The sequence below is a fragment of the Epinephelus moara genome, chromosome 11, assembly GCF_006386435.1.
Source record: "Epinephelus moara isolate mb chromosome 11, YSFRI_EMoa_1.0, whole genome shotgun sequence".
In the NCBI taxonomy this organism is placed as follows: Eukaryota; Metazoa; Chordata; class Actinopteri; order Perciformes; family Serranidae; genus Epinephelus; species Epinephelus moara.
In genome coordinates, this window is record NC_065516.1 from 20,925,735 (window position 1) to 20,939,776 (window position 14,042).

The following is a 14,042-nucleotide window of genomic DNA, read 5'->3' on the forward strand; positions in this document are numbered from 1 at the left end:
TTTGGCCTGACGATGTGGCTATTAAACCTATTGCCGTTATATCTGATCCTTCAGGGGAATGAAGTGAATGTTAGAGGGAAACTCTGTTTTTCCCCTCAGGGTTATTTTTCATTTCAAAATGAAGTCTTGGTTAAGGCGTTATGTTGCTGTGGAGACTGGGTTCATTTAAAAGTGATCCCTTTCTCTCATAGTGTGTGCTGATTTATGCATATTAGAATACATGGTATGCATGTGTTTAAGTGCTTTGGCTTGCTCTGTTTGGCATGTGACAGATAATTAACTGTATTTTGGGTTTGTATAAGAACATGTTTACATGCTTTAATGATCAAAAAACACTTTATTTTATTCATACTGTGTGCTGGAACACTATTTATGTAGCAGTGTAGGCTATGTAATGTAAACACTTGCAGTAGCATACCTGAAGATGATCAAAAAAAAAAAATCTGCATGCTTTAGCCCATTTCCCACAACTCACATGTATTTCACATTACTAACCAAGTTTTATACCATGTTTCTGTATTATATTTTACTGCAGCGGTTCCCAACTGGTCCAGCCACAGGGTCCAGATTTCTTCTTAGTCTTCGGTTCAAGATCCACACAGTTTCAGACATTCAGCGTCATACTTGTGTGTCGTCAGTGGCCATGTCGTCGAGCTAGTTTGCTTTCCCGGTCATGTATTTGTCTGTTAGTCACTCCCTCTACAACAGGAAATGACACTTCAAAATGAAAGCTCAGAGCTGTAAATTTTCTGTACTTCAAAATAAAGTGTGTTTTTTACAGACTTGACAAGTTTTCGAGTCACTTGCGGTCCATTCAGGATGGACCCGCAACCTACTTTTCGACTGCAACCCACCAGTTGGGAACCACTGTTTTAATGCATATTTTGCCAGTCTGTGCTGCCACTGGTTTCCATTCATTTCCCTACAGTGTGTTTTCATAATTGCCAAAGTTACATGGTTTTGGGGTTTAAAATGGTTCAAATCTAAAATCTCAAAAATGCATCACCATGAAAAAGTTACAGCAGATTCAATATTCACTGTGATGGATTTCAGAACTCGAGCAAACTTTAGAAGTCTTGTTAATTTTAATACTGTTTAAATCGAAAGCACTTCCTCACTGGAACAGTAGAAAAAATCATTCAAGAGTCTGAAACTGTATAAATAAATAAAATAAAACTGCATAAATAAAACTTTTGAAAATTGCCAGCAAAAATGTGATTTATACGTGATGTGTAGTTAAGCAGCTGATCCTTCAAACTCTCTGGTATGAACCCTTAAGTCTAAAAACAAACTATTTGCCAGAATTGTGATTATTCAGCAAGTATCAGTTCAATTGTTTTTCCGACATTTAGTCACTTGTGACTTTGTTGTTACCTCCTCTAGTGTTGGAAAAGAGTGAATTCAAGGACGAGCCCTTGTTGTTTCGTTTCTTCGCTGATGAGGAGATGGAGGGCTCCAACACCAAACACAAACATATGAAGCATGACCTGAAAATAGTTGAGAACGTCATCTCCAAGTCTCTCCTGGTGAGTGTTCACTTACAGTACTCTTTTGTGGCTAATTGACTGATTAGCTCTCAGTCTGTCTAACAATCTATAATGTACACACAACTCAAACCAAACCAAAGGCACAGTAAATCATTAGAAAGCACACAGCTGTGAGAAGGAAAAAGGCACAACTCTGCAAAAGTCCATTTTATACCTCAGTAAGCATTTCTTTCTGAGGAGTGAGCAAATACTACCATGGCTGCTATCTGTTTGTACCAGTATCTGGTTCTGGTTTGTGTGTTTGTGCTCTGTGAAACTGTCTCGGTTTGCTGGCTTGGGATTTTGCTGATGGGAGACGTGTCGGTTCTTTTTTTCCCAGATAAGGCCTAGTGATGGAGGCTACGGCTTTACCCTGGAGGAGAGGAACAGAGTCCCCATCATCAAATCTGTAGAGAAGGGCTCCCAAGCTGAGGTGAGAATGCATACAGACGTAGATGGATTATTGAACGGGCCTACTGGGCACAGGCCCAAGGGCCAAAATTGTCAGGGGCCCCCTGTCCTTCATCTGCAAACTGTCACTCAAATAAATATGTATCGATCGGAAGAGGACTCAAAATGACCTCGAACACATACAAACAAACTACAAAGAGACACAAAACGACCACAAGGAGACACAAAATGATCAAAAAAGACACAGATATACCCAAAGAGACACAAATTGACCTTTTAAAAAAACACAGAACGATTATAGGATATGCAAAGGCTCTACAAAGACATGCAAAGTGACCAAAAATAGGCACCAATATATCACAAAAAGACACAAATTGACCATTAAAGAAACATAAAACAAGAACAAAGATATGCAAGAATGACTTCAGAGGGACACAGAGAGAAGCAAAATGACCAAAATGGACCCAAATATACCCTGAAGAGATACAAAATGACTTCAAAAAGACACAAAACAACTACAAAGGGATGCAAAGGAACTACAGAGACATGAAGTGACTAAAGAGAAATTGTCCTTTAACAAAACATAAAACTACAACAAAGATATGCAAAGGAACCACAGAGACAAGAAACAACTTCAGAAAGAAGCAAACTGGCCAAAAATGACACAAATTGACTTCAAATAGACACAGAACAACTACAAAGGGATGCAGAGGAATTTCGAAGAGACACAAAGTGACCAAAAAGAGATTGAAATTGACCTTTAAAGAAACACAAAACAACAAAAAAGATATGCAATGGAACTACAACGACATTTAACATCTACAAAGAGAAACAAAATAACAATAAAGAAAAGAACAACGATGAAAAAGGACAAAAATATACCCTAAGACACATAAAATGACTTCAAAGAGATGCTAAACTACCAAGAGATGCAAAGAAACTACAGAGACACAAAACAACTACAAAGGGATGCAGAGTTACTACAAAGAGACATAAAGTGACCAAAAAAAACACCAATATATCTCAAAGAGACATAAATTGTCCTTTAAAGAAGCATACAACAACAACAAAGATTATGCAAAGGAACAACAGAGACACAAAACATCTACAAAGAGAAACAAAACAACCAAAATGACACAAATATTCCCCTAAGAGACAAAAAATGACCTCAAAGAGACACAAAACAACTACAAAGAGAAGCAAAATGACCAATAAAGACTCAAAGATAACCCTAATATACACAAAATGACTTCAAAGAGACATAAAACTACAAAAAGATGATGAAACTAGAAGAGACGCAAAACAACAACAACAAAAAGAAACAAAGCCAGCACAAAGTCTGTGTGTCTTGCTCCTATGTAGGAGAGGTGGTGGGGCCTTTTACACGTCTGTACCCAGGGGCCCATTGTCACATAATCTGCCCATGCACACAGTCATACAGTACATGTTTATTGAACGAATTGATTTCCAAAATCCTATTGTTAAAAATCCTTCTGAAACTGAGTCCTCACTGAGCGGATTTACCTACTGTACAAATCCATGTAATCGCTGTTGTAACAAATAAGGGCCCGAGATCTGAGGGTGTTTTTGGCTTTATAGTGTTCAGACTCTGGTTCACTGTGTCCCTTTTGTAATTTAACATCATTCTGCTGCATTTGATTTTGTTTCCCAGAAGTTACTCTGCAAAGCTGTGACGCCTTTATAGCAGATGAGCTCCAGTCAGCAGAAGCCTTTTGTTGTTAAAATGTGGTTCGGTCATCAGTTATACAAAAACCATAACCTCTAACCTGCTTTATGATGGTGGACACGGATGCTAGCATTAGAGGCATTTTCATGCAGAAATAGAGCGTATGAAAGGGCGCCATATTTTTGAGGTCTCCTTTGGTGTTTCGCTTTGATCTGCGAGATGAAACTGGGACAGTGGAGTTGGAGGGCAAATGTGATCAATCTGAGCGCACGACCCATAATTCCCTCCAGCCCTGAAGTAGCACTGAACAAGCCTGAAAGGGTCTGGATTGCATAGAGACTGGCGTTGTGTGTGTCTGCATTTAAATATTCAGTCTGGGACGATGAAATCCACAACAGGATCCAGCTGTATGCTCATAGATAAAAGTTATCCTATGACTGGGAGTGTGAGCGCTTTCCTTTGTGATATATAGAAATCCTTTGGGAGGTTGGTGTGTTTATACCAACAAAGTTAACTTGAAGCTAAAAATGACAAACATTTCATTGTGATTCTGTGTGGCATCAAAACCTAACCTCAATACCTTTTTTTTTTTCTTCTCTTTTATTATATGCTCTTGTAAGATGGCTGGCCTGGAGGTGGGGAAGAAGTTGTTTGCCATAAATGGAGACCTGGTGTTCCTCAGGCCTTTCTCCGAAGTGGAAGTTCTTCTTAGGCAGTGTTTTAACAGCAGAGGACCCCTCAGGGTGCTGGTGAGCACCAAGCCAAGAGAGTAAGTCAGATTTGAATATGCATGTGCGTTAATGTGTGCATACGTCTAAAGATACGATCAAAGAGATCTTGTCGTTTTCCCTCCTCTTGTCCCCAGGACAGTGAAGATTCCCGACTCAGCTGATGGATTAGGTTTCCAGATTCGTGGCTTCGGTCCGTCTGTGGTCCATGCTGTTGGGAGAGGTAAGAAATCGCCACCTCTACCGCTTGAGGTGTCTGGCTTCATCAGCAAAATGCCTCCCATCACCTCCCTGGTATTGTGGCACAGCTGGTCAGCAGATGCCACACCAGTCTTTTGCTGTATGCATGACTTGGCCACAAGGGGCCAATTTTCCACACTCCTGCTCTCCATGTGGCTCAGCTGGTCGGTTAATTTTGCTGCCAACACTGAAAATTAGCTTTTTATCAGTCTCTTTCCACATTACAATAATTTACATGTACCTATTCACATTTTTCTTAACGCTCCCATGCCTCTGTGTGATGGAGAAGCATTTTTTGATCAGCGTGCCTGTTTTTGTCCTAACACAGCGTGTTTAGTAGCACCGCTATCAGCGCTGGTACGAGATAGGGTCCAATCAAAAAACAATCCATGGCCTTGTCTGGCTGTTCTCAGGAGAATTGGATCCTGTTTTTTTCCTTAAGCAATCTAAGTGGGATGGCAGGGTAGAAATGTGCTGGGTATGTGTGAGACTTTGCCTGTGTGTGTGCATGTGTTCGCTTGATGATGTGGTTGCCTGGGAACCTGCTGTGTGTTTAAGTAGATGCTCTGATCCCCCCGAGACAAAGCTGATGATGTAGGAGGTGTCTAATTCCTCAGATTGTCATCACAGCTGCTGTTTCCCGGTGTCTGAGGTCAACAGAGCAGGTAATAACAATTAAAGGCAAAGGAACTGAGACACAAGAAGGGGTGAGACAAAGAGAAACTGGTTAAAAGATTACTTTACCCCCCAAATGACCACTTGTGTATCAGTCACTCACCTTGTGTTACAGTGAATTAATGTAGGAAACTTTGTGTCTCTTGCGTGCCTCTGTGGTGAACAAAGAATCCAAAAACTGAAGTCATAGGCGACTGCATTTAACAACAGCAAAAAATCCATTTACAAACTCTCACAAAACTTATACAGTATAATTTAAGTCTAATTTATCCAGTTGTATGCTCAGCACTTCCTAAAAAGACAACCCTTTCTGAGGTGTATCTGAACTATAAGTGAAATTTATGTTCTCTTCAAAGCCACACTCTATTGTCAAAAAACAGTAATTTTACCACGCTGAATTTGGGGGCTGCTGGTCTACCGCTGACTCGATCACTTAGTTTGTTTGTGCCATTGTGTGACTTTGGTGTTTTAAAGTGTTTGTTCAGATCTAGCAAAGTCACACAATAACACAAACAAACAACCGATCAAGGAAGTGGTAGGCCAGCGGCTCCCATTTTCAGCGAACACAAATTACTGTTTTTGTCAATGTAGTCTGGCTTTGAAGAGAGCATGAATAAGATTTACTTTTAGTTCAGTATTAAATAGTTTTAGGTTTTTGTAAAAATGCATGTGTTTGGGAAGAACTGAGCATACGGCTGGATAAATGAGACTTGGATTATACAGCACGAGTTGTGTGCGAGTTTGTAGACGGATGTTTTCTTATAGTTTTGCTGGTGTTAAACATTCTTCATGGAGCCATGCGAGAAAAACAAAGCTTTCTTCCGGAATTCAGCGCAACACAGATTGAGTAATTGATATCCAAATGGTCATTGGGGGGTAAAATAATCCTTTAAAAGGATGGAATTAATGTTTAGCTCGTGGTCCAATTCTAGCCAAGCCAGTCATGCCCACATTAGTGCTAATTAGCAACACTTCAAAACACACTCTGTTTACCACATTATTGTCCCAAGTGGCACGTACCTGAAACAGGGAATGTAAACAAACATAGCTTTTTTTATTATTTCATTTTATCAGTCTGTGATGGGAAAGCAAAAACAGTTTCACATACACACACGCGCACAGATGCAGCCTCAATAATATGGATGTTAGAGTGCTGTATCTTGTACCACACTTGTTCATGTCCTTGCAGTCTGACTCTCTATCTTATTGGCCCTGTTGTTGTGTTGCTGCTCTGTTATTAAGTAGACCTGCCTGTTGATATACTTTCTCACCACAGTTAAAGCAGTACAGAAATGAGAGCTCAGTAATTTCATTCTTGCAATACTTGCTGTGAGGAGTACAGATCCTGTATATTGCGATGTGAGTTATGCATGATGTGTGTTTAAGGAGCTATGCAAACAAGTGGGAGGAATATTTAGTCTGCCTTGCTCTTCCCCCTGATAGCTGTAAACCTTGAAGATCTCTTACAGTATGGTCTGAATCACATCCCTCAGAGAGGCCCTCGTCTAGCCCAGATAAACAACTTCCCTCCTCTCCACGCTCACTCTCACACTCCTCCTGAGCTGCCAAAACAGGAAGCAACATTGTAAATACAAAGAAGAAAAAGGAATGTTGTTCAGCCTAATTTTGTGTACAGGATGTGGAAGATGTGACAGTTATTTTTTGAGGTGGGGGGGTGTGCTGGTGTTTGTTTTCAACCTGATGCAGCTTTCACCTGCATGATAACGTGCAGTACTTATTGCCCTTGACGCGTCCTTTTTTGGGGTTGCTTGTCTCACGCCAGGCACAGTGGCAGCCATCGCCGGTCTCCACCCAGGCCAGTGCATCATCAAGGTGAACGGCATCAATGTAAGCAAGGAGAGCCATGCCAGCGTCATCGCTCATGTCACTGCGTGCAGGAAGTATCGACGACCCACACAGGTGAGACGGGAAGAGAAGAAGGGACGGGGAAAAAGGGAATAAACCTAACTACTGCACTTTGGCAGAAGTTTTATTTTAGAGGGAAAGCATTTACCCAGTATTTAGGGTATCATAGGCCCTGTTTACACCTGGTGTTAAAATCCTAAAGGCAGCCTGGATGATCGGATCACAAGTGGGCAGCTTTAAGTACAGGTGTGAATGCACCAAATGCGTCTTTAATGTGTTTTGAGATCCGATTGTTCACACCACATTCAGAGGTGGTCTGGGTCAAATGTGGCCACATTCTTTCAGCATCGTGAATGCTAATGTGTCCCGGGCCACATCAAAAGACCGCCTACTCAGCTGATGACTTTGCTTTTCTGACTACCCACTGGATAAGAAAAAAATTGTTAGTGCAGTTGCATAGACGCAGAGCTAAAGGACCATCTCTGGAGACACTCTACTCTTGGCGAGCGGTCAGTTACATGTTTGCCTGGTTAGCACGAGCTAACACAACAGCAGCAACTGTTAAATGGTCCCAACAAACTCACACCAGCAGTGAAACAGCTCGGCTCTGTCTTTACACCCATTGATAACCATTTGGCAGGGCACCCACTAGCTCACCTGGTAGAGAAGGTGCCTCATGTACAAAGGTTGTGGCCACAGGTTCGATTCCAACCCATGGCCCCTTGCTGCATGTTATCCTCCCTCACTCTTCCCACCTCACACTGTATCTGTCCTATCAAAAGAAGGCAAAAGGCCCCATAAATATCTAAAAATAAATAAATAGATAACCGTTGGGTAATGTTAGCTGTGCGACGCTAACAGTTAGCCCCGCCAATTTTGTTTGTAGCTGGGCGAACTCTTACCAGCTGTCCCAGGCATGGAGCTCACACTACCGGAGACTCCCCATGGTGCTTGGCTCATGATAAACAAACAGAGAGAGAGAGAGACCCAATTAAATAATATTTTACTCATTTTAAATCATAAACACTCTAAGTTGGCTTGTAGAATGACAAACCTCCTTCCAGAAAAAAAACAACGGAAATGATTGGCATGTTTATTTGCATATAATGAGATCAGAAGTGTAAAGAGGGCCTTAGAGCTGTCCACTTGTGATCGGATCACCCAAGACACTTGAAAATACCAGGTGTAAACAGTAGGGCTACTCCATAATAGTCGACCAAACGTCAGCCAACCAGAAATGTCGTTAGTCTGCAAGATTTAACTGGTCGCTTAGTTGCAGAAAAAAAAACAAAATGTGAAACTCTGTTAGGAGCTGTGCCTCATCAAAATAAATCAAAACCTATATGACTGGACCATGCTGGAATTTAATTTGAAAGAACAGACACAGGAAGTGGCCACGCTCAGCCCTCAGAGAGGAGTCAGGTTAATTTCCAGGGCTGGTACCTGCGGTTATTCCACAGGCTAGTTAATAACATGTCGGGCAGGAAATCCAAAGTGTGGGATCATTTTGAGAAGGTGAAGGACGAACCCAAGGTGATATGTAAACTCATCTTCATTGGTCGACTACAAACATGACGTATCATCTGAAACATGGAAGTAGCTACATGCCCATTAGCCACTTAGCACAATTATTACTGCTTTGCTGACAGCGTCATTAACAGGCGGCTCGCTCAGTGTGTGACGTGCACTTGTAGATAAAATATAGGCCTATATTAATGAAGGTTCATTAGTACGGTTTTGTATTTCTCTGTAATGTAGCACAGTGTTAACAATGTTACTGATACTATTCTTTCTCACACCTTGGACTCAAACCATTGTGTTGCCCCGCCCAGAATATATAACTTAATAATTAAATAATATTGTAAACATTTGGGGGAGAAGTCGACGACTATTGGTGGACTATGAAAATTCTTGGTGGGGGGCAGCTCCAGTAAATAGGCTCATACATGTACACAATGAAATTAAAAATACCTGTGAGCACTATCAAGATCTATTCCCCAAAGAAAAGACGGATTCTTTTCTGTAATAATGTTTGATTTGGAGGTCACACTTTAATTTCCCATGACCTCACTGGTAGAAAGTTGGGATAATTTGAACTGCATGTTGATTGAGCTGATAATTATGTAATAAAACTACAAGGAGGAGAAGTGTGGGAGATCATAAAACAGCAGAAGGAACAAAAGCAGCTGAAAAGACGGGAAACAAGCACTAATTGACCGTGAGAAAAAAACATAGCAGACAGACCTCCTAGCTCCCGTTTACCTTCATATCTCTCCCTCTCTCTCTCTCTTTCTCTGACTCCCTCTTTCCTTCTCTTGGGTCATTACTCAGAAATAATAGTAGTTTTGGCTTCTCCAGCGCTGACCTCTGGCTCACAGCGGTGGGCCTGCTGTGGGAGACTGGCAGGCTGCACAGAGAGGTGGGAAAGGATCTGATTGTGGCTGGAGCTCAGGGTGGGTGAGATCCCTGGAGGGAGGGACGGAGGGAGGGCGGGAGATGGACAGTCATAGCCACGTTTTTTTTTCTCCCAAAGAGTGGTTGACAGCAAGCTCAGTCCACCTGTTGAAGGTGGGGGAAACTGTGTGAAAATAGAAACCCAAGGGTGTGTGTGTATGTTGTGAGTCAGTGTAGTGTGTCACTATAATTGAGCCCCGCTGGGATCTCAGGCTTAATGAAGCACTTCAGGGTTCCAACACTACTGGAGATCTGGTTTACATCAAGTATGGACGCAGAGGAACCGCCCTCTCCCTCTCTTTCTATGTGTGTGTGTGCGCACTAGAAGACCACAGACCAGTAGGCAGGCACAGCATGTAGCCTTGGCAGAAACCCGACTGTGGGTCTCGCTGTGTAGACGAGAGAACAGACAGATACACAGACGCACACACAGAGCTGTGTGGCACACTGGAGTGGGTTGATGAGATTGGCGTGGGTTTGCATTTGTGGTCTCACCAAGCACCATGTTTCCATATGTTTGTGAAGGCTTTTCACTGTGTGCTCTGCCAACCCAACTGTGACGCTGTACACCATATCGGGGCAGAATCAGCTCAACATGCTGCATGAAACCCAAACCTCAGCTTGTGTACACACACACACCAGACCTCTGTGTGTTCAGAGTTTTGTTTTTCCTCATCTCCTATCTTCCTAGTAATAGAAATGCCACCTGTTGACCACAAGTGATGCTACAATAGACTGATGCGTGCTGACAGTTGTGTGCATGAGCAACTGTAATGTTTCCAGTCAATTTAATCTTGAGCAAAAACACACAGACATTTTACAGGTCAATATAAGTTTAAGGTATAAAGAGACAAAACGTTTCATATTATTAATGATGCAATAACATTTTCAATAAATAAATTCCTTTATTGTGATCCTATGCAGCAAGACACCATTAAGTGGGTGTACAACAACAGTGAGAGCGCCCAGGAGGACAACCAGAAAACAAACCAGAAACCAACCCCTGAGGAGAATGGAGACGGCTTCGAGTGTAAAGTAGAAGGTGACCACACACACACACACACAAACACACCCACACGCACACATTCACGAGAAAAAGTACACGCGAATCTGGGAAAACATATTCCGCTCAAGGTGTCTGTGGATGTAACGCAGGCTTGTTCGCGGGAACACAAGTCTGTCGCTCTTTGCAGTTAACAAGTCAGACGGGGCTCTGCAGAGGCTCATCTGGAGTGTGTTAGTCTGAGAACAGCCGCCTCCTCTGGCTCATCAAGTGTTAATTCCCTCCTACAATTTATGGATCCCAATGAGAAAGTTAAACAGGAAAGCTATTCCCCTCGTAGCAAACAGCTCCGGAGCAGGATTTATTGCCATATTAAGTCATAGCGTTAACATAGGGCCGGTTAACTTAATGCTCTTGGAATTGCTCATCATTTGAGGAGGGTTGTGGAGGGAAGCCATGTGCAGAGGGTCTTCCTCTGAAATGAACTGCAGATTTGGTGGTCAGAGACCTCCTACAGTCCTCCCGCCTACAGACCTCCAGAGTGTGCGATGATGTAAACACTTCATGTGGTAAAGATAGGGATTCTTTGTTTATCACAGAACGTGATTAGCACATGATTTTTGTGATTTGTGCATGAGATCTGTTTCAACACTGTCTCTTCTTTCTTCCACAATCGCAGAGGTGATGGACAAGTTCAACACAATAGCCATCATCGACGGGAAGAAGGACCATGTGAGTCTGACAGTAGACAACGTCCACCTGGAGTACGGAGTGATGTACGAGTACGACAGCACAGCTGGCATCAAGTGTCACGTGCTGGAAAAGATGGTGGAACCCAAGGGATTCTTCAGCCTCACTGCTAAGGTATACTGTCTGTTTAAAATAGGATGGGTATCATTTATAAAAACATGACATCACATACTAATCCTTGAGTTTATTCTGTGTGCTGCTTCGCTATTGGCTTTTCTTGTCAAGACCTGCCCTACTCTGCCTCTGATTGGCTACATTGTACTTCTTGATGCATCTCTCATGTGTCTTGCCCACGGACTGTATATATTTAGTGGATCTGCAGTGGACACTAGAAAAATAGACACAACAAGGCCAAGAAAAGAACTGAGAGACGAATAACAGTATTAAGTAGGAAGAGAGGAGAAAGATGTTTATGTTCTAATGTCCCAAACAAAGAAAAGTTTTCATTTAGGTCTGTTATTTTTATTGTTTATATCACTGTCTTTTATTAATTATAGTTTATTGAAAGAAAAGTATATTTTGGAATTCTGCTTCTGAATTACTGACAGAGCCAGATCGCCTACTGAAAGAGGTCAAGACAGAGAAATGCATCAAGTAGGAAGAGGAGAGATAAAATAAAAAGTGAGCATTAGGCCTGCAGATGATGTCATGTTATTGGAGGACATGTTCAAATGTCACAAAGTCTTCAAAACAAAAAACAGTTTTTCTTATCACTTAGATATTGTGGAAGTCCAAAAATAAAAGTAGCTTTGCAAGTAGCAGTCTTCTTTTGCCATTTTCTCTTAGCTTGCTACATTTCTCTGGAGATAGTAGCTTCCCCAACACTGGCCATCACTTTGCAGAGGCAGTCACACATACTGCGCTGCTGCAGATGTATAGAGTGTTGTATTTGTAAGTGTTTATGAGGTTGCTGGTGTAACCCTGTACACGCAAATACATTTTGACATATATATTGAATTGAGCTGCATTTTCATTAAATTTCCTGTCAGCTCAGCATTGACTGTAGAGCACAGAATGTAGACATGCAGTTAACGTAGCATCAAATGTAATTGTCTGACAGTGGCAGCTTTGCTATTGTTAGGGGATGTTAGGAATTTGGGAAAAAAGTAACTTTAAGAATAAGTTAATGTTATGTAAAAACCACTGGCAGCAAAGTTTGTCCAGGAGTTTATCAGTATTTTGGTACTGCAAGGTCAAGAACTGGTACCAATTCTGCACCAGTTCTCGATGCCCATCCCTAGTTTTTGATGTCAGAATTAATGGTAGTGTACCATCACTGCGGCATGGTGGTGCAGTCGCCTCCCAGTAAGAAGGTTCCTGGTTGGAACCCAGGGTAAATGACCAACTAGGCCTCAAATTTACTTTGGAGCAACTGTTTGCACAACCTATTTGCACTTCTACTGAAATATGTTGCACAGTCTTGTGTAACGGCTCTGCATCAAAATCTAGTTTTAACACTTTTATAATTCAACTTGATATTATGCTTAAATGGAGCATATTCCTAAATATATTCCAGCAGCAGGAGCACAAGTGGATTTTTTGGGCTCTCTGAGAAGTATAATCAAGCTGCCATGAACTGTATGCACTGCATATGATGAGTACAGATACACACACAGTTGACAGAAAGTTGGAGGACCAGGGGGGTCAGCTAAGGCCCACAGCTCATTTTTGCCCCTGTGGTTAATCCAGCCCTGCCCAGCCCCAGAGGAATGTCTAGTTCAATTAATGGCAATTACTTTTATCATTAAGCTAACTGTTATAATCCTAAATGGCTGCATATGACAGAGAGAGAAAGAAAGAGAGAGAGGATAAGGAGAGCGTGAAAGTTTTATTACCTTTTAGGTGATGAATAGCGCTGTTGGGGTTTATCACCTCAGAGCTGAGCTGAGCTTGATGAGGGAGAACAATAAAGATGTAAACAAACCATGACTAGGCTTCTGTCTCACACCAGGCTGCAGAGTAGCAGGAGATGAGCTGCAAAATTGTTATGACAAGTCGTCGATTCTGTTTGTTTTTGCTGTTTGGAAGAAAATGAAATCTCTGTAGAATTTGCAATCAGTCGGATTCTGACTGATAATTTAGAGGAGCTTTGTCGTGGCATTTTTCCTTAAGTTTGTATTTGAATACTTGAGTACAGCCGGATACAGCCAACAGCTCTCCCGCTGTGTAGATTGAAGGGCTTGATGCTAGTTATAACTGACAGCTTTATTTTAGCCATGTTAGTTCCCAGCTGTGTTAAGTGCATGCTTTTTACATCCCGGAGGCAATGTTCACAGAATGATCATTATTGATTTAAGATAGGCGCAGGAAAGAAGATTCGCTCAGACACACTGTAGATACACACATGCTGGTTTGGGAAATAAAAGAGGATTTTGCATCATCTTGCTGCCAAGCGTCATGATGAACAACATCTTTCTTCATAGTGGTAAATTAGCAGAGATCACAAGTTGGGTTCATGTCTTAAACTGGTTGAGATTTACAGCCCTTGTGTCCTAAAAGTCTTTAAAAGCACCATCTTAAATAAAACCCAGTGACATGCACAGAAAAAAAACGTGCCATATTCCCTCCGACTATAACTTGTTTCCCATTCCCCCAAAGTGAAAGTAATTTTAGTATTATTATAAACATCTGCCCCAGATGTCCTCTGAGATATGTGTGTGATGTTGAATTTTAATATTGCGAACGCTGTCGGGCGCATGGGC

General features: G+C 41.8%; 1 protein-coding gene across 1 annotated transcript in view; it reads left to right on the forward strand.

Annotated features, from left to right (window-relative positions):
• The window catches only part of LOC126398161 (phosphatidylinositol 3,4,5-trisphosphate-dependent Rac exchanger 2 protein-like), a 105,458-nt gene that overhangs the window by 36,288 nt on the left and 55,128 nt on the right, over positions 1-14,042 (forward strand). The window contains exons 16-22 of the mRNA XM_050057382.1: positions 1,384-1,526; positions 1,867-1,959; positions 4,245-4,393; positions 4,490-4,575; positions 7,051-7,187; positions 10,512-10,629; positions 11,270-11,454. Of these exons, the coding sequence (XP_049913339.1) occupies positions 1,384-1,526; positions 1,867-1,959; positions 4,245-4,393; positions 4,490-4,575; positions 7,051-7,187; positions 10,512-10,629; positions 11,270-11,454 (911 nt within the window). The remainder of the gene's footprint in view (positions 1-1,383; positions 1,527-1,866; positions 1,960-4,244; positions 4,394-4,489; positions 4,576-7,050; positions 7,188-10,511; positions 10,630-11,269; positions 11,455-14,042) is intronic.